Genomic DNA, 21,531 nt, shown 5'->3' with positions numbered 1-21,531 from the left:
TATAACCGAGTGAATGAGATACGTTAATCCCGCAATGTCTGTGTACGGTACATGATTGAAAAGCGACAAACTTCTATTATAACCTAAAACCCTCTGGAGACTCGGATAAAAACATGAAACGAGGGAACGGTGATGTAAGATTTTTAAACGTGTCACACAGACTCGAGTAAGTCTACATAGTTCGCTTTCATGGTTTCTGATCAATTTACACTATCATAAAAAACCACAATTTCACCATTATCAAATTTTTTACCTCGAAATATGTTTCCAAATAATTCAACAGCCACAAATACGTAATTTAAATCGAAATATAGCGTTTACGATTTTGGTTCGATACGTTTTACTATTTGTGTATTTGTGACTGCGAAGTTATTCAGATTCCCTTCTAAAGCTGCACGTAGCCAAACACGAATGCTCCAAAATCTATGAAATTCTCAATTTTACTGATGCTCCAAAATCCATGAAAATTCTCAGACTTGTTTATCTTGCGTTACGTCAATCGAATCTGGTTTCCCAATTCGACATTTACATGTAGAGATCTTAACTTCGAGCTTAATGTAGAATATTTGATATCGAAAAATAGAGGAAAATGAAATAGATTAATTATATTCGAGCCACATTTACGGAAACAGCCGAAAGAAGGCAATGTTTTGAGCAGATATCGACGGCTTTTGTCACTCTATGTGCACTCGCTTCATCGCACATGATCATCAAATCCTATCACAGTACAGCAGAAGGTCAGGCTTCGCGGCGCGTAACACCTCACTACTGCAGTCATCGAACTGGCTGCTGATGCTGCTGCTGCTGCTGCGGCTGCTACGATGTGATGATATTTCACTTTCTCGACGTATAAACCATAATTTCAGTATTTCATCAATTTGAATTTATTGCAAATTAATTTTTCATTATGTATCGTGTAGTGTTATTGTTATAGACGTGATACGAGATATACAATACACCGACTAGTTCTATACCGCGTGGACACGCTACGTGGTGGTGAAATATATCGACGTTTTAAAACGTCTATTCTCTATTTTTGAATCCATTTCATTAATACATCGAATATATAATACATCAACGATAACTTTCCGATGAATTCAAACAATGTAAAATTTCAAAATAATGCTGTCTCCATACAAATGCATGTGGAATGCAGGTTGTGGAATTTAAACCAGGAAATTCCCTGCAGCAGTTGCGTCAACTTGAACCGATACAAAAATATCAAGTTACGCTTTTATATTAGATCAAAGATGCTGAATTTGGAATTAGGAGCATATAATTAGTTTTATCTATTTATAAACACGACGTAAATGGACCGATCTGAGAAGCTGTAAAGGTGTTTGTGGATGAGGATGGCAATAGATTGACCAGTAACACCAATAGAACGATCGGGGACGCAGGTGCGGCTATGATAGTTCTATGCATAGAAAAACTGTTTTTCCTGCAATGTTTAGATTGAATTCGACAACAGATGATGCAACTATAACATTCGATGCTGATGCATTGAAATATAGAAGAAATGGTTTCGTGAAGATTTGTCTGTTTTTCTCGACTGTGAATTTTTCTTTGGATCAGAAACTGAACCAATAACACTATAACATTACTCATTAAAGTGACAGTTCACCTCGTTATAAAACTGTGACATCCAACTCCTTGTTTCAGAGTTCCCGATTCCCCTGGTGATGTTACAGCGATTGTAACGAGAAAAGGCCAACTCCCCGTAGAGCAGAAAATGAGTTGAAGTAAAGTGTATATTTAAAAAAGAGCGATCCCTGACACTCAGGTCTGGTTAAAGTTTCATGCCTATGATCAAATCTAATAGCATTTGTCGTTGAATATGAATGATACAAATTCATCGACAAAAACCAATTTCTTTATTTAGAGAACGATTCCGGATTGAATCAGTCATCGCTACGTATATTCCTTCTCTTAGAATTTCCACGTCTCAGTCAGTCACCGATGGTGACAGTTTTGAACTATGGGATCATTGATCAAATCTAATCATCACCTCAACAACCCTCACATATAATAAACCGAATATTGGTAGGTGTATGAAAGAGGCAAATCCTTTATATGGCGGTAGCCGCGGGTCTCCAGTAGTGGTTAATCAACATCTCCCAGTTCTGATCGTCGATGAAAACATTATACAAAACATATGAAGACATCCGATACAGACAGTAAAAATTCAGAATAATATTTGTCACTTTACCCTGACTATCATTGCAAAGTGCTCGATCACTGTCAGCGTGATAGCACAGAAATAGAGAGAGAGATGGAGAGAGTTCAGTACAGAGAGACAGAGAAAGAGAGAAAGACAGTGAGAGAGAGTGAGAGAGAGAGGGGGATCCGTTACAAACATACATCATCAGTATCACAGTGCGAGTGACGATAAATACCGACTGAACAAAAGACGAACGCATCCACGGAAATGTTTGCTTGCTTGAATTACGAAGTGTAAAATTTGATTTGTCATAGACAAGATTAAATGTTTCTGCATCACAGATGATGAGTCAAAAATGGCAGAAGTCGCTGCTTCAGCGAACACACAGTCGCGTAATATTCGATGTCAAAAAACCTCGACCTAAACGCTTCATCGGGTTGACTTGTGATAAGTTATCGACGCGTTATAATAGTTAATACATAACGGTAGCGGAAAGACAATTTCACGGTAAATATCTCAGCGAGTATCGTGTAAGTAGATTACACCTCTATTCGAATATAAGATGATTACATTTCTATTGAAATAATTCAATAACTAACTTCCGTTTAAAGCTCGACGCTGATAAATCACATTTCCGCGCGTGCATTTTCAAATCCAGCCACGACCAATCAGACGATTCGCCGTAAAGTTTTTTTGAGATGGAATGAGTTGATACTAACACCTCCTCCTTGTCGAGTCCCAGTTAGATTACTCGGTGTATTTAGATCTAAGGTGATATCGTAGTGTATTAAACCTACGGAGAAAGTTATCTCTCATACATCAAAGACCAAATCAATTTTTGACTGGGGTTGTGTCGTTCAGTAACCATGTTTTATGATAGGTTAATCCCGTTCCTATCCCGTACACCGCATCAATATACAAGCCATCGATGCATTAGAAGCCTCATTTGAGAATAACATAGCGCACGAGGATTAACTGAAAGACTTATAATTGTTCCCAGGGAATTAGTTAAAATCCTTTATTTGCAAATAATTTCCTAAGGATTAAGTGCGGCAGTTTTTGTCGAGTAATCGCCCGACTGTTTATCACGATTCTGTCACGAGGAAAGATGCAGTTTGCGACCGATGGTATTGTGGGTTTTAACACAAACTGCTCTATATCGTTGACTGGAATCAAGAAGGAATTTCCGATGTGAAGGCTGTGTGGATTAAGTGGTTTACCTATCGGTTCTTTATCTGAGGATTTAAACGTGATCAGCTGTCACTCAGAATTGGGTCCACTTTGTCCCTGTGGAACAACTTTCGGATGTCTACGATTTCCGGTAGAAAACGCTTACATCGCGAAACGACGACACGTGATTACATATTCAATTTGAACAAAATGAAGCGAATTGTTGTAAACATGGATTTCTTAAGGAGTTGAAATTCAATATGGCAGTAACTAGAAGCTATACGCATAAATGTATACAGTTCAGTAATCATATACAGTTTACGAGAATTCCCTCGAGTTTAACAATCAACGGGCATGTTCATTGGATTATTAGCTAGCCCACCACCTCTAATTGGCCCCATCAGGCACTTGGACGATGTTTAGTCCTATGAGATGCATACTGACCCCTAATTATCCTTATGGCTATCGTTTTTTCGTACGTCTGGGAATCGAAGAGAATTATAATTAACGTTTGTAGCAGACATGATGGGTCCGAATATCTATTAACTTATTTATGTTCGCTGACATATGACAAGAATTGAGATCATAAATATTGTATCACGTCGCTTGATTGCATCAATATCGAATTTAAAATCACTCTGTGATGAAAAATTTAAACATGTGGCCCATGTTTGTCGTCTAATTCACGAAACTACTCATAAACAGCGACGATCCTTGCGCCGTACAAAAAAAAAACTATTTCAGATAAATGATGTTTTTGAGAGAATTCCGACGGATTTATACGTAAAAAGCGTACAGATCATATCAAGTAGAAAGGTTCTGTTATGTCCTATGTTTGGTTATATTATTTGAATTGTGGCTGATCTAACACTGATCTGTTAACTGATTCTTTGTTACTAGTCACATATCCGCTAACAGATGTATCCTGTAAGCGTAAGCAGATTAACATTGTATTAATCCATCTAAACGTTCATGTGTAGAAGCCCCGATTCAATCAACCAATCTCATACGATGGATTAATCACACCATTAATGCAAAAACTACTCTTCAAAAGTGATCTGATCGCCGACGACAAAATAGAGTCTAGTCGCCTGCAGCACTGGTGCTCGCATTCTGTGGCTATGACTCAAGGGATGACAAGCAGCGTCTCAGTGAAAATTAGCCTAATACACACTACTTCACCATAATGACCACTTATGATTCTATTGCTTCAACTATTTACTTATTTTATTTCATCAATTCACACGCACATATATCTTATACACAGGTTTTATAGGTAGATAATAGTTATAATCTAAACGCGGTTTCGCAATTTTCACATTCAGACACAAAAATCTGCCACGTCAAACATAACTTTTTGCAACAAATAAAGGATACCCTAAGGTTATGACACTGTAGGTAGGTAATTAAACCACAAACCGTTCTTGTTGGACGCATGAAAATATCGAGTAATTGCCCTGACAAATAGGTAACCACAAGTTCTAATAACTATAGTCTCCTGTCAAACGCTAATGTTCACACATTCTATAGGGTTTCTCATGGTTAACTGTTATCCATTGAGTAAAACAAATTGCCATTTAAAGTGAAGAAAGTGATGCGTTTTAGGTTAACAATAACCGGGGGAGGCCACTTATTGGAGACACAGGTTTTGTTACCTATAGCATCAAAGAAAACTATATATTTGAATACTAGTCAAGCGGTTGACATCTTAATTATATAGATTTTACTCAGAGCAAAACTATTGTTTTTACTTAACCAGTGAAATGATTGAAAGTTATCGTGCAAACTGAGTAGAATGTATCAATACATTTTCAAATACATTTAGAAATGAAGATCTGTTTGAATTCAAGTAAATTACTTCTCATTGGTCATTGAGTTAGCTGTCCAATGATTGCCTAGGTTTTTAATTACAGTCTTTATAAAAGTTAAGTGGCAAACTTTAGATAACAATATCTTACAAAAGATATCACACCGGCCCAACTAACAAAACCCGTTTATTAAACACAATCTAATTATAGGTCTCAGTTCCACACTTAACCGAAACATTTCTAGACGGAAAATTATAGACTAAAATAAATGACCAAATCATTAACTGAGACCGGACCATACTCTCCTCCCCAGAGACACAGCGTGATTCTTAAAAACACTGTTTCAATTGGTTGAATTGATGCTTTAATTCACGGTCAAAACCTAAATCTTTAGAAGCTTGCAAAGTCACAATCACGCGCTAAAGAAACCGTGGGATCCCACGAAAATAAGAAAACGTGGTCTTACCTGTCAATAATAACTGGATCTGAAGGGGTTTCATTTCTATTTCCACAACTTTTCTTATCACAACAGCGACTAAAACAAATGATAAATTTACAATAAAAATTTCTGTTTCTCCTATTCTCAATAATTCGTGAATCTAATGGGGGACTTTAGGTGACTAAAAGACAGATTGTGCTAGGCATTTGACCCCAAAGTACCCAAGGGAGTCGACCAAATACTTTCATCATGTCTTGGTCAATGGATGGGTGTGATGCGCGTCTCAAGTGAGCGCTAAGATTTGGACCGATGTGATAATAACCACGTTTTATAGAAACGGGTTTCACAGTCTAAACAACTGATGGCAAACTTCAAAAACGACCAGACCATTTCATTCCGAGCTACTTCAACTACTAACACATCAAGAGTAGGAATTCTTTCAATGAGCCTCAAACAGTTTATAGATAAACAAACGATTCTAATAATGACGGTGTTTAACAACTCGTAATTATCAAACACGACGAATTTTTAATGATCGCAAAATATTCTTTGATCGTTTTTATTTGGGCAACTTTAACGACAGACCACCAGCCGAATGTTTCAACACACATTATCTTTTGAAGTTGCAGTTTTCGAGTTCTAGGACAGTTAGAGTTGCATCGAACCAATAATTTCTATCATTAAATAAGTTTTTGAAGATTTAGTCAAAATTTCTGCTAAGATGTGAATGTTGATTCTTACCTGCACATGATTTCATGCGTTAGTAATACCCTGCACATTTCTGGATTCTTATCTTGGCCTTCATAAACGATGGCCTGAAAATAGATTATTACATACAAAATATATACTAGGGTCAGGATTGTCTTGAAGGTTGCTTCGAGCACCGGGTTATTTTCTATTTCATTCAGTCGTGACTGGCCATACACAGTCGGCTGTTTCACTTTTCTTTGTCATTCTATAACCGGAGAAAAACCGACAACAGATGCAGGGAGAACTATGACAATGGATAATTTTCCGTGATCGAGAGAGACGAAGGTTCACGTGTATACTCGCTTGCAGATGAAGACTGTTTTACGGAAGCTACGGCGAATGTGTCAATTCTTACCCACTAATGAATAATGATAAAGACATCAGTATCGCTGAGTTAATGACAAGGTTTGAACGGAATAAAAGAGAGTTGCGTGGATTATTGTCTGAGCTGTGAGTTGACTCAATATCAGACAGCATCACCAAAAATACCAACACTATTTTCGTCGTAATTAAATTGACACTGGGAATGTCTGTTAACAGGATTAATAGCAAAACTCCTTAAAGGGGAAAATATGAAATCCTATTTCAAGCAGATTAAATGGATTTTGAAAATTACTTCACATAGTTTTCCTTTTTGAACAAACTGTACGATTATGTATAAAATTGATATTTCTTACCTGTTTTGTAACAGAATCTATGAGTCTAACAAATAGATCTTGTTCCTGGCGAACTCCTGAAATAGATCAACATACAAACATTTCAACATAAATTCCAAAAAGCAACTCAACTTCACTTTGATTGTGATATATCGATAAACACTTTAGATTAATATATTTCTTCAGAGAGTTGTTTCTCAAATTTGTTATACAAAAGATATACGCAATAATTCTATAGAAACATTTATTTGGTTATTATTGCTGCTCAATTGAGCTGAAAATCCTCAATTCGCAAATATACTTATGGGAGTTCATTCGTAGACTGGTGGTCGGGCAAAAATCTACGAAGCGTGTAAAAAGTATAATTGGTTTATTGTTTTTTTTTATAAATTGCATATTGTACCATTCTTTTGTTTCTAGTCTGAATTAACAATGTATGTAATCTAGTAAATAAAACAAAACATTCGCATAGGTTTTTGTTACAAATGAAGAATAGCGGATGCTTCAAAGATGGAAGTCGGTTCTGAGATAGTACAGCGTGTATCAACCAAACGAAGGCAACTCGTTACCTCCTTAACTGTGGCGTAATCGAATTTTGTGGATGCGACAAAGGAAGAATAGGCAAATGATGATAGGCGGAAAAAGAAAGTCAATGAAAACTAGCAGCAGTAGAACCGTGGCGATAAGATCGTCTATAATCGTTCATTTAGATAGCTGGATTACTAGCTCGTAGGTTTTCCAATAAAAGGCTATTGTGAACACAAATTTAGCGATCGAGAATCGCTGCGAAAAGTGTCGCAGAAATTGAATATAGATCGAACGCAGGTTTCAGTAACGCTGACGGTTCTAATGCCACCTGCTTATCAGTACTGTACGAAATACGTATGGAATCTCGTAAAGGGAAAGACGACGAAATGTCGGCAATGTAGAAGAATTCGCAGTGAGGTTGAATGAAATAAGATATCAAATAGATTTTAAAAAAGTAAACAATGGGAGCAATGGCCAGATTGATAAAATCAACAAATGCATATTGCGAGGTAGATTTGAGTAGGTGTCAATTTGAAAGTAGACTTAAATGAACGATAACTGTAGTTGCACCATCCCACACACCATAAAACTATATAACACATTACATATTATACATATAAATATACGTGTAAATGTTTACCGTTTGCGAAAAGGAGTTGCAGCCGATAATGTATTCCATTTCTAGTAGGCGGTGATTCCGTTTCCTGTAAAATGAAAGATCTTTGATAAATATCGAGTTTATCCTTCACCAATGATAAGCCTTAATCTGATAAGCAAATGTAATAAAAGTTTTAACAATCGCGATTATTCGGTATCAATAATTTTCGAGTCACCCTTCATCAAATCCTCATTTGACTCGTTTTCTGTTAGAAAAAAGTTAAGCATTTTTTTCTTACTCACCAGATCTTTCTCGACGAAATCTATGTACGCTGTACGTTCTATTTCAATTGGCTGGCCTTGTCGGTCGTAAAGAGCCAGAACGAAGTGAAAGAAATTACTTTTCCTGAGGTTACTGGGTGGTTGTTTCTCAAAATGTGAACGTGCCAGTACATTGCTGCAAGAAAAAATATATAATTCAGGTACGGATATTGATGTAGAATTCCTGGTGGTATTCCGCGCGCTGAGATGTGATTTTCACCGTAAAGATTTCAGATATATCTTCACACGCGCAAGTGGATTAATCCGGGCGGCGGTATTTAGTGTGACTGGTCAGATGAGATAGTTGGACGAATATAAGTAAATAAAGATGTAACGGAGTAAACATGACGGCTGAATGAAGTGATTCCCTGTTTCACTGAGGGGTTCCCTCGTGTCCTGTAACACGGTTATTAATTACAACGTGTGCCAACAAACTGTATAATTACCGTCAGGACCACATTAAGGGCATCGGGGATCGTTGACTATCCCAAAAGGTCGCCAGCAATACAATCAACTCAACAGTGTGTGATTCCCGATGCGGTAAATCCCGACCCCATAAAATCCGGGGATTTTCGATCAGACGGTATCTGATCGGCCCCCGGTGAATATTGATTTATCGCGGGAGATGTTTGATAGGCAACCCGAGTATCATATCCTTCATAAATACCCGAAACACCAAACGCGATCATCCCACGAATGACCAGTGGTATTAGTGAGTATGAGCTACCTCTGCGTCATTCCACTGATGACCAGCGGTAAACATTTTATGCGGTCGTTTTCGTTTATACGCCGCATTATCAATTAAAAAAACCCATCTGAAAATGCGATAAGCGGAAAATGAAGAATTTCCATTTTCCACAAACTGACAATAACACGTTAGAATTCAGTACTTTGGGAATTGTAGCGAATGTGTGCAGCCTCAGCGCAGTAATGTATCGGCATCACACTTTTGTGTGCATTGATTCCCCCAAAGTTGAACAGAGTCCCTAAACCTATTAGACAGTCTCAAAGAGACAGCGAACTACGTAAACAGGTGAAAATAAAACTGAAACACAACTCACCTAGCACTGCTCTGATCGACAACGGTCGGTTGCATCCAGTTTCTGACTGTGCCTAACTGGCTCGACAAGGGTTCCTCTTTCAGGGAAGTCACCGGACCCCGAGTTAGGTTATCCTGAATGGCAAACATGAAAAACACGTGGTGTTTAGCCGACAACGATGAAAAAGACTCAAATGGTGCAGTAGTAAACCGGGAAACTGTATTGACACACTCGGGGGCAATTTATACCAGCAGATACAATCACTTAGGATGCCCGAATGAGAACGTCGGTGTAATATCACTGGGTTATGAAGGGCAGGCCATCCGAGATATAATTACCATGAATATGCTTGCTCTGCGTTCCGCGTGTGCTTCAAAATCCCACGAGTCCTGCTTTTGTTACAATCAAGTGTTACCACTGCCTCGCGCATCCCACTGGACCTAATGACCCTGGGGACTTAGTAGGACTACACTCCGGGAGCGATTCCCAGCCAATGGTTGATTAAACCACGCCTAGCCTGGTCGGATTGATACTCTCAAAGTAACGTCGATCAACCTCCGAGAGACCAATAACGACGCTACGGTGAGCATGAATAAAACGAATGGCTCACATTGTATTAACATCCAATTACGCGATGAAACGCTCGCTATTGACTTACCAGCTTCATGTTAACGGCGAAATAGAAGGGAACCTTTTCACTAGAAGCCTCAAGAGTTTGCGCCAACAATGTCGACTTCAAGTTGTAAATGTCCCAATTGGAATGAAATTTGGAGTTCGAGGGAATGTGGGAAATTTGCAACATATGTCGTGCGCTGAGGGGTCGACGTGATTTTAACGTCTGAACAGTTTTGATTTTAACGCATTTTTGGCGGCAGCGTCAGACGACATCGTGTCGACTGGGCGCAACATCACTTTTCATTTTGTTAATTCGTTGTTTATATAAGGATTAGGATATGCGCGGCGCGGGTTATATTTAACTGGACACGAGTAGAAAATCTAAACACGCGCGCCTCGTTACGTGTTACCGTGTTACCCATCCTAATTACACCGGGCCCAAAAACACCCCTGATCTACTTGGGTGACGGTAAGGCTTTTAGATTTTTTGGCTTGCGATTTTTTTCTTATTAATAAATTTACTTCGAATGACCGAGAATTAAATTCCATGTGTAGATAACAGTTTTGCGCGGAAGGTTGTCTTCCGCGTTTTGAACTGAAATTGGAAAAAAGAGAACTTTGTGGAAAAAAACGTCCAGGGCGTGAGTAAGTGTTCAGTATGAGTAATGATTTAGTCAGAATCATAACAGAAATCAATCCACATTTTCAAACCAACCTGTCAAATGTTTAGATTCGATAAACAGAAAAATAACACACACCAAATCATCGCAGAATCTTGTTTTATTTTTACAAATATGACGGATACATGAAAGTCCACTGAAGAAGCGAAGCTTACACGGAGTACGTGACTTTTAACCGGTGCATGAATTGTTGCACAGAAACGATCGCAAATATTTCAATAAAATGTGTTTTTAATTTCCTTCAGTTGAATATAAAGTCGTGTTGACAACATGTAAAGGGGTGAGTACACTGGTTATACAGGTACACGCGCGCGCCCGCGGTGGAGTGTGTCATCATGTCGTCTGCCCGGGCGTCAAATATTACTATGTCAACAATCCCTTCACCTTACGTTTACGCACAATGAATATTCCCCTCGTTAGTGACTGCAGATAAAACAAACATTTAATAATTAATACCCGATCATATTTCCGGATTCAGCGACGACTCTTCAATTTACCTTGATGTGATTTTATTTCCGGAGCTAATACCAAAAAACGAGTTCAATCCAGTTGATTGTGTTTGGTGCAAATATCATCGGAATCATCTAATCAGCGAAATATAATTCTTCAAAAAAAGAATGATAATTTTTTTCGGAACGGTTTTTGGGATTTACGTTGTGGAAACTGCGCGTGCGCGGTTTAACCTGTCCCGAACCAATATCTTCACTAAATATGCATGAAAGAAAATTCATTTTGAGGATTCGCGAAGTTTGTTCTTTTTTCTTTCATTTCACGTATCAAAAATAGTGAAAAGGAACTTATAAGAAAATATAAATCACGAAGACCAGATAAATGCATTAATCTGTATTATAGTAACTATATTGCTATTGAAAGAATCCCAAATGACTCAAAGTCAGATGCCGAATAGGCGTCTTAACCCCAATTAGGTACTGAAATTAATTATCAAATGCTACAATAAAATGATAGGCTGGGTCTTTGGATTCACCAGCAAACTGGACTAATCAACACGCGTTCTACGATCAGCGTTCTCAGGTGCATCAGAAGAGATTATAAAAATTGTCTCAAAAGTAATGCGGCTATTTTGTTTCTAAGGAATTGAATGATCAGATGTGCTCACAGCAGGTGGCCCTATAATAACTAGCGGTGATATCGTCACTAATAGCTAAATTGTTGAGTTTAACGCTAATATCTGTGAGACTGAGAGTCGCAGAGAAGGCATTATTGCTGTTTCCGGACCATTTGCCGGTCCACGTGCTGTTTCCTGAGTAACACGTGCCCGGTGACCGTGCACGCTGACGCCGCGAAAGCTGCTTTTCCCGAAAAGGCGGATTTCTTTTCGACAGTTCTGCCGTAACATCTGGTCCCCGTATCTTAAATTTGAACCCGTTGATTCACAGCATTTGTAGGCAAAGTTGTTTACGAATGTTAGAAATTTCTAAGAATATTTTTGCCAAAAAACGACAATTGCTCACCGTAAAAAAAAGATCCATGAACGTATAGAACATGAAAGTATACGTATATATGTGTATTTTAGATACGGTTCGACTTCATTTTTGAACATTTTTTATTTATTTGTTCAGCTTGATCAGAACTGTGAAGTTCGTGAATAGCTGTCGTCGTGAAGTGGATATGTAAGGAATAGGGGAAGGCGAGGGATGAGTTAATGACTATCTCTCTCAATACCGAGTGGGGATTGAGTCTTATTTAAAACTACCAACGTGATTTGTAACATCGTTAATTAGGAGTATATCAACGCAAACTTCTTATCTAGCGGCTAAAAGCTACGTCCCATAGGGGTTCGTAAGATCTGTCGTGTAGGCCTTGGGCTAGGCTTATACCTCTGCGGCGTGTCCTTCTATCCTGACGACCCAGGAGACTAGGGTTTATAAACAACGTGGTTAATAAACTAAAACTAAACATATGGGACCTAATTAACCGACGAAACAGAAGAAACGGAAGATTCTCCGTAACACGCCACACTGTTACTGGAAACCAGTCTAAATAATTGGTCAGACGAGACCTGCGCTAGTATTAATTAGCAGATGATGATATTTAATTGTAGGGACTCTGACGCACTTGTTGGTATCTGCACCTGTCCTCTGCTCAATGACCATTCTCTTCGGATCGGATCTTTCTCAGTCCTAGTTTCAGGAATATTGAGAGATAAAATTTCACATAATGGCTGCGAGACCATATAAAAACCCTCTCGTCTGTTCAAATATTTGAGAAAATAACCCACTATTTCCAGAATAACTATAACCACACTATTCGAATTAATTACTAAATTTGGAATTTGGAAGGAATTGTTACCAATATTTCCATATTCATTTACGCAGCCTTATGAAATACAGGCAAAATCTTTATTCTGTCTTTTATTTTCCCCTTTTTGGTGTAAAAGATTGTCCTTCTCGGAATGAGCCATGGCGAACGAGCGAGCATTGAACGAGCCCAATAGCAAGCTGAATGGGCACACTGAGACCTTGGAGTAATCAGACTGATTACTCCAAGCTGAGACTGACTAACTGGTTCTAGTTGGTGGGGAGTAGTTTAACTAGCCACCACCATCGCAGGGTGGCAGCATGGCATGGAACATGTACCATCACTATGGGCAGCTGCAAGTCAATGGTGGTTTTTTTCTGTCACAGGACAGTCAGTCCAGTCTAGTCACCGTCACGAATGTGTATCTTTGTTTTTTTTTTGGGGAGCGGGGGTTGCGGGTATACATTTGTTATCTACCTATTAAATGCCATTGGAACCATCCCAGCTTCAATGGAATAAGCTACTTTTTGGCATCATTTTAGCTCAGTCATATCTTGGGAATTCTAAATTGTTGAAATGAACATCGTTTCGGGCAGCAGAGTGATTTGAAAAAGGTAACGGCTAGAAATGGAAGGATATCATAATCATTTCGGGGAGTCTTGCCCGCCGTCAAATATTGACCGTAGAGTGCTGCCTTTATGTATAACATTAGCGGAGAATATGTGAACGAACTCGACTGAACAATATTCCTACTGTGGCGTGCGAGTAACACTTTAGTTCACACATTCGCCGTCTACGATATGTATAGGGGCAGCACTTGACGGTTAAGATTTCAATTCGGACTTAGTTCTTTCACTTAGAAAATGTAATTACTTGTTATCCACGAGAAGTACTGCAAATGACTATTATTGTTTTTATTATTAAATATAGCTTAAATATAATCCTAATATTCGCGGGTCATAAAGTGTATTGACGGGAGTGGAGGCACCAGAGTCAGTTATGGAAAGAAAAACTTCGCTAGCTGCAACCGTTAATCATCATTGGAAATTAGAGACAACAAACTAAAACTTCGAAGTTGTTTTTATATTACACAAAATGTATTCAGTTTATTCATGTAAGACGGTTTAATATCAGAATATTTACAATCGGGGTAAAAACAGGCATAAAGTCAGCGGACCATAATATTAATCATTTTACTGCATTCAGAAAAAAACATCTACCAGTACAAATATATCTGAACAGAGGTCATTCATTTATTACGTATGCATTAGAGGGGAGTTCACGTACTATAATGTCTAAAATAAAGGAATAAATTGCTGATTCTGCATACAGGTTTGAAATATTGAAACTTTATGCGTACGTAATAAATGAACATCCCATAATATGCATGTGCGCTATTGGGTGTTGAATCCCATCAGTAGTTAATACTGAAGTCAAAGAGCTTTTTAAAAAGGTTTGTACTAATATAATCCATTGTAAAATAATTCACACTTTCTCAACTAATCTTATCATTACACAGAGGATGATACAATAGAGTAGGACCCTAGTTTTATCAATATGTATTGCGCAAAATGTTGCCGATCTGTAAAGCATTATCTACAAAGGGAGAAGAGACACATTTTAGACCTCTCTCCCCTGAATGCATGGCTCCTTATGCGACGAGTTACAATAAAAGCAAAACATGATTATAATCAATTGATCGGATATGTTATAAGAACTCAATATTAATACACTTTGTTCAGCGAATCATGTGAAATAAACATTAAGCTTTCACTTGAAAATGCAGTTGTTTCTCTTTGTTTAATTGTAAGCATGAAATCGTTCAACTCCTACTGCGACTTCTCTTTCCGTTTTCTTCAATCGGTGACCCAGATCTCGACCGATGAGAACTGTACGACCTTGACCTGATTAAAAAGATAATATAAGGTATTCATTGAAAACATCACCTCAAGAGACAGTTGTAGCATGAGCGGTTGACTCTGGGATGTCAGGTCATGGGTTCGAACCCCCGAAGTGTTCCAGGATAAGACACTTATCTCACTGATCCAAATTGGAGGATACCTGGCCAGACTCCTTAGTATCGTTAGTAGCTAGGATGTTACTGAGATAACCGATACACAGGGGTATAGACTAGGAGTACGAGTGTGTAGTGAATATTGGGATCTCAAAATCTACTATCATTAACTATATAGGGAGGGGCATCCTCCCTCTGCAGGGACTCGAATCTGATGGCATCGCTACACTCAGGGCACGAACCCCTGCATCAGTAGACCGGGTGCGCAGGTACATGCGCAGCTTTCCGAACGAAAACTGGCGGCACCAATCAGATTGATCGTTGTATAATCGTTGAGGCAAATTTCAAGGAAGAACTATAAATGGGAAAACCCGGGCTAAAATAAAACGGGATTTCTGATTGGCTAAAAATCACATCATCTGAACTGCCATCAGGTTCGAATCCCTGCCGGGGGAGGATGAGGGAGGGGGGATAAGGTACATACGCCGAGTTCCACTCATTTAGTAAATTCTATTGATGTGTACATAATTAATACTAATGTTCCCTGTATCGGTATTCAATATGAATAAAGCAGATAAACTGACCGTCTCGGAGAACGTGAAGCGCTATGTTTAGATCCGCTACGATGTCTATCTTTAGACGGGCTTCTGTGTCTGTCTTTAGAATGACTGCGCGAATGACTGGCAGATCTACGTCTACGATACGCGGGACTTCTGCTTCGAGATCGTCTACAAAATATTCATGTTCATACAACACTTTATCGATCGTACACGGAGTCTTCATACGACGTGTGAAAAGCCCACAATCTAGCAATACCAGTTGGAATCCCTGTCGAGTTTAAGACTCATAGCAATTGAGTTTAAATGTTAAAATAAGGGTTTCCTCTAAACATTAGAAACCCACATAATTTGGATCATTTGGGGCCAATGGAATTCAGCCGATTTTTTATAAATCCAGATTTTACGTACATTGATGTTTAGGTGGACTGTATTTGATATTTTTGTTACCGGTAGTTAAACTGATATAGTTTTTTACTGTATAAGGAGGAGACTACTGACAGTATAACCAAAAACACGTACCGGGAACGACGATATGGACTTCTCGATCGAGATCTTCTTCTAAAATAATACAGAAAATAACAAGAAATATAATCAACCATATCCACCGTAATTAAAACCGAGAATCTGATATTCCTCTCAGGGGCTGCTGTAAAACAAACATGATTTCATAGCCGACTCGACACAAACCGTTAAAATATCAAGGAAGAAAAACAGGAAACAGAATAAAATAAATACGTATCATTTCACTGTTTCAGACATAACAACACGCAATGCAACAGTGACTATGTTTGCTAACGGCAATAGATCACTGTACCTGTATCTAGAATTATAATAAGGACTCCGCGAATGAGACCTACAAGAAAACATCAAATTGTCTGTAGTAACAAGCGAGTATAAGATACTTCAGGCACTGATTTGCTTAATACTTCAATCACACATGAAATACTACACACAGATCTTACCTATATCGGGAATAAGGGCTTCTAGAACGAGACCTGTAAAATGAACAAAGCATGCTATATGAGCAATGAGTTCACCCGGCATCCTATACTGAAAACAAAACACATCTAAGCATCCAACGTAAACAGTATTTAGTAAATTACGCTACCATCCACAAACATTTAGTGACAAAGAACATTGAGTTAAGATATTAGTTTAGATAAACAGTATATTAGATTTGTAATTAATTACCTCGGACTACGACTTCTAGAACGACCTCTATGATGAGGAGAACCACGTCGTCTAGCTCGGTCTCTTCCTCTCATCTGACCCGGTGCTACAATAAACAAGTAAATTTAACTCTCACGAAGCACTTGCTTTGTTGGAGGCGAAAATAGAAATCCTAATCATGGGTGCTTCGTTTAATGGAGAAATGATGACGATCCACAAGGTGTCGCCGGTAGTTATTCAGTCTTCTGCAGTAAATTTCTACTACATTTCTATTACACAGAGGAGGAGTTGAAATGTCAACCAAGTATAGTTTATCGTATAATAATATTACTACCATTCAGGAGCCTAAAAATTCAATTCAAAGCTCATCTACAATGACAACATGAGATGGAATGCTAATCACGCCATCTGGAGGAGAAGACTGGACACTTACTTTTACGATCTCCTCTCGCGAATTCGATTTCCAGCTCACGACCGTAATAACGAGTTCTATCCAATCCGTACATAGCGTCTTCCGCGTCTTTAGGATCGTCGAATGTTCTACTGAGTTAAGGATTGTTTTACGCTGAAAAGCAATTCTTCCCAAATCCCTAAAAACCCACACACCAGACACTGCAGAATGATTTCACTCATTACTCGCTGAACTATTCATTTAGTTAAATCAATGATCACCCAATCAAACTGACAGTAGGGACGAGCAAGCTTTATGAAAATCCTAAACCATTACACAGAAAATACTTTACCAAAATTTTGAATTTACATGAACTCTAATCAGCGATGGTAGGTCCGTTGCTTGAGTATGATTGGATACTGGTCGGTTACCCATAAACTTGTATTGTATTCTGTAGTCTTGTATTGAGAACTCTTAGATACTTGAACTTCATGATTGTTGAAGTCAGGCAACTTTTGGTTCTTTCTGTTATTCTTGACTTTATGAACTTGAACTCTATACTTGAAACTTGATAAACCAATTCATTCACGCCAACTCGCGAGTAAAACCCGTGTGAACTATATCTTTAGATCTTGACAACTTGAGGCGTGGTTTATCTCTTGACAACAACTAATTTTGGGTAATACTTGACTTGACCCTTTAACTGTAACTGTGACTTGTATTGATGGGTAATTGGCTCGCTTGTAACTGTTAACTGACTTGATAACTGTATCTTGCTCGCAAGTAGCAGTAACTTGTCTTTGTTTCTGACAAAATCAAGAAGAAAATGTTCAAACAACTGGTACAAATAAGACTTAAAACAATGTTTTAAAATGAATTTAAAGGATGGTCGAGTTGTGGCAGAGGAGCAATGTCAATTCAGCTAGCATGAAGACTGGTACACGGTGGCCACTTCCATCAAATTTTCTCGAGTTTTCCATAATATAATACAAAATTCCCTGAGTAAATCCAAGGAATGTATTAGGTATAAATGTTACAAATTATTCATTTTTTCATGAGTCATGTATTGATAAAGAAACACATGGTCCCAATGACAATCCAAATTCCCTGAAATTTCCCTGATTTTTCTGATTCCCTGATGGTCATATGAACGAGACCAAATTTAAAGCTTTTATATGAAGATAAGACACAATTTTGTCAAAAATGTGTGAAGAGCCGTGCTAGAAGAATGCTCTATTTTTGAAACCTAGAAACAATCTGGTAAGGTTCTTGCCCTGGATCTGCTCCTCCTGCTGCTGTACTTTGACATCCTTGAAATTCATTTTAATTTATAATCAGCTCCAGTGGGAAAAGGATATTGTATGTAGGCAAATCCTCGCGCGCGTCTTGTATAATAATCAACAGGAATGTAAACATCAGCTATCGGACCATATTTACCGAAAAGACTTCTGATTTCTTCGGCTCTACAGATACGGAAAATATTCCTTCTAATTCTCTCTTAATTAAACACTTAACTACGAGTGGCTTAACGAGGAAACAGTTCAAACCACTCCCAACAACCAAACAGGTGAATGGATGAGGTACACATTAAAGACAAGGGCTCAGCTGAACAAAGTGTAATCATTTCAGAGATTGAGAGTAAATTGATGATTCTTTCACTCAATAAATACTTATGAAACATTTGTCATAATAATAAAGCCATAATGCAATGGAGCTGGAGTTTCGCTGAGATCAACAATCAACCGATAGTCCATCACACAGACAGTGTCAAGAGATCGAGAATGATTGACCAGCGATTCCAACCTCTGAATCAGTAAATAATTGAAATTTTTTCAGTGACATTTTTTTCTTAAATGAAAATGTTCAAATGATATTAATCAGCTTAATTAAATGGTTGTTTCGTTAAGACCCTCTCGAGCAATCAATCAGCCACATCTTTCATTTCATATCTGCAATGCATTTATTGGCCATTGGCATTGCATCTTACAAATCAACTCAGTGTTTCACGAGTGTTTCACAGGATTGAAACAAATGCTGGAAATAAGAAACAGTTGGCAGCTCTGGATGATGACGATTGCGCCGGCGGCAACCGATCAATGAATGATGAATATGATGCGGTCGCGGATTGACCGACACCGAACGGATAAAGATTTTGTACCACTTTATACTCAAGAAACCTACAAATACGGTTTTCTAACAAACAAAGCATATGGACAGATACTTACTTTGCATTATCGGGAACATTTCTGACGTAAAGAGAAGTGTTTGGTGGTCTAGAATAACGAGACATTCTCAATAATTCGAGCTTTTCTTCCTCACAAAATTGCCTAGAACGCAAATACAAAATGGCGACGTCGTTATACGCATGCGCTGACTGAAGTTTTAGGTTCGAATCCGGTCGTGTGTGTCAGGGTCGGGGTAAACTTTTCTGAAATCTTTTTTTTTTATGTTCTAACTGCAATATCAGTATGCTTCACGTACAGGATTTTGGCGAAAAATAAAAAATCTACTATTTTATTATGCTGAGTTCTTGTTGAGAATTTGAAGGAAATGTGGGATTCGAATCTAATAAGTTGCGTAGTGTTCAGATTACTCCCAGGTTAGAGGAGAGCGTCTGCTAATTTTTCCATTATTAGTAATAAATCGCTTTTCATCCTGTCACTTATTATGGCCACTTCAAAATCAACTATCGATGAATTATTTGAACAGATCCTTGATTCAGAACAAAAAGCTCAAATGAGAAAAAGCCGTCTAAATGAGGGTAAAAATCAGCCTTGACTTGATCAGTAGTATCCCAATTTATACAGGTCACTGGAACAAGCCTTTGTTTTTCATTATTTAGTCAAAGGCGAAATTAATAAATTACAAGAAAGAGTTGAAAAAATGAAAACTGAACGGGAAGATTTAACTGCAAAGCATCTTAAAAAGGTCCAATAGATTATGAACTACTTTCTAATTCTAAATTTCTACTTTTCTTAACATTTTTCAGTAGTAGAAATCTTTACATTTTTAATTTTAGATGCAAGAATTGAGCAACGAGGAACTGGCTTTGAAATGCATCAGTGGAAAAGAAGAAATTCTGACTGATAAATGTGAATTAGTGAAAAAAGAAATTCATGCTTACAAATCTGAAGTGGTAAAACAATGTATTTTTTAAATTATTTTCAAACAAGATTTATTCATAAGAAATAAACTAAATAACTTTGTAAATGAAATTCAAATATCTCTTTTCTTATTAGGAATTGCTCATGAACAATTTTGAAAAATGTGCTGTTACATTTTATAGGCTAAAATTAAAGTCGATATAACATCCCAACAGGAAAAACTATGTCGGAAATGTTCGAATTTTACCGATGAATTCAGCTTGACACAAGATAGTAAATCCGAGAGACAGAATAAAAAACGTGAACAAATAGAAAATCTCAAACAACAGATTAAAAATATGAAAAAAGGTAATAAATTATTTGGTTTTTCTGGAGGCTTTAATTTCATTCTAGGTTATCTTTAATTTTCTTGAAGGTGAATTAGCTGTAATTCAATCTCGAAAAGAAACGATCATTCATCTTCAACAGCAGAGAAATCAAGCACAGAATAATTTAAAAACTCTACAAAATCGAGTGAAAGGTTCGTTTTGTCGATAAACTGAAATTTCTTAATTCATCCTTTCAATCTGGTTGTAGTATCAACGTAAAATGGGGTCGAAGGCGTTGATTGAAGATATGAGGTGATTTTTTTTTAGAATCAAGACAACAGTTACATGATATTATGAGCTCAACAATTGACTTCCAGAAAGAAAAAGAAAAACTGGATCAATTACCACAAACAGATTCTGAATTTGTCAGGTAGGATATTAATTTAGGTCCAGGGTTCTTATAGATCTGGAAATCTGAAATCCTCTGATTTTCCGACCCTAGAGCAAAAATTCCTAGGCCTGATTGAATAATTTCCTCAGTTCTTTTCAAGAGGTTCCTTGTGTCACTCAAGCAGGATTTAAACAGGACACCAAAAATTCCCTGATTTTCATTACATCAGACTGGAATTCCTTGAAATGACTGAATTTCCCAGCAGAATTCCCTGCTCTGTAAGAACCCTGTAGGTCATGATCCGAGTGAAATAAATGGACAAAATGATGAAGGAATTGTTTGTGATGTGTCGGATACTAGGCTTCGAGCAGAGATTGAATCATACAACATTCCCAGTAAGCAAACGCAGTGTAATCAACTGTGGCAAGAATTACAAAGAATGCAGAGAAAATCGTGGCAAACTCAGGCGGCTTCCACTCAATCAGTAAAACCTCAACCAGCATTTACTTCATATCAGGTATTAATCAACTAATACATAGAAAATAATATCGACATTTTATTATGTCATG

The 21,531-nt window shown here is 37.8% G+C and overlaps 2 protein-coding genes across 3 annotated transcripts in view; both read right to left on the bottom strand.

The window, feature by feature from the left end:
• LOC141898559 (transcription factor collier-like) overlaps window positions 1-9,619 on the bottom strand; it is a 41,740-nt gene extending 32,121 nt beyond the window's left edge. The window contains exons 1-6 of the mRNA XM_074784516.1: window positions 9,492-9,619; window positions 8,413-8,566; window positions 8,153-8,216; window positions 7,006-7,061; window positions 6,320-6,393; window positions 5,606-5,674 (exon numbers count right to left, since the gene is read on the bottom strand). Coding sequence (XP_074640617.1) covers window positions 5,606-5,674; window positions 6,320-6,393; window positions 7,006-7,061; window positions 8,153-8,216; window positions 8,413-8,566; window positions 9,492-9,619 — 545 coding nt within the window. The remainder of the gene's footprint in view (window positions 1-5,605; window positions 5,675-6,319; window positions 6,394-7,005; window positions 7,062-8,152; window positions 8,217-8,412; window positions 8,567-9,491) is intronic.
• Window positions 9,620-14,122: 4,503 nt separating this feature from the next.
• On the bottom strand, window positions 14,123-19,510 carry LOC141900330 (uncharacterized). 2 transcript variants are annotated; one of them, XM_074787164.1, is made up of 8 exons: window positions 19,385-19,510; window positions 18,518-18,622; window positions 17,202-17,305; window positions 16,790-16,874; window positions 16,561-16,593; window positions 16,118-16,156; window positions 15,623-15,766; window positions 14,123-14,928 (listed from the first exon to the last, which is right to left on the bottom strand). In XM_074787164.1, the coding sequence occupies exons 1-8, from the start codon at window positions 19,447-19,449 to the stop codon at window positions 14,847-14,849; spliced, it is 657 nt and encodes a 218-aa protein (XP_074643265.1). In that variant the 5' UTR covers window positions 19,450-19,510; the 3' UTR covers window positions 14,123-14,846. The 2 variants fall into 2 exon arrangements, with proteins under 2 accessions (XP_074643265.1, XP_074643266.1); XM_074787165.1 differs by lacking the exon at window positions 16,561-16,593.
• Window positions 19,511-21,531: the final 2,021 nt, after the last annotated feature.

Source organism: Tubulanus polymorphus, chromosome 2 (genome assembly GCF_964204645.1).
Source record: "Tubulanus polymorphus chromosome 2, tnTubPoly1.2, whole genome shotgun sequence".
Classification (NCBI taxonomy): domain Eukaryota; kingdom Metazoa; phylum Nemertea; class Palaeonemertea; order Tubulaniformes; family Tubulanidae; genus Tubulanus; species Tubulanus polymorphus.
Note: the sequence above shows the minus strand (reverse complement) of the source record. Positions and strands in the feature narration are given on the sequence as shown.

Excerpts from the sequence above, each read along its gene's own strand:
- LOC141900330 (XM_074787164.1), bottom strand. The coding sequence starts at position 19,449 with ATGTCTCGTTATTCTAGACCACCAAACACTTCTCTTTACGTCAGAAAT. Across the intron at positions 17,306-18,517 it reads CGAGGATTTGCCTACATACA|ATTCGACGATCCTAAAGACG; the intron begins ATATCCTTTTCC and ends ACTCAGTAGAAC. Across the intron at positions 16,875-17,201 it reads CGCGAGAGGAGATCGTAAAA|CACCGGGTCAGATGAGAGGA; the intron begins GTAAGTGTCCAG and ends TGTTTATTGTAG.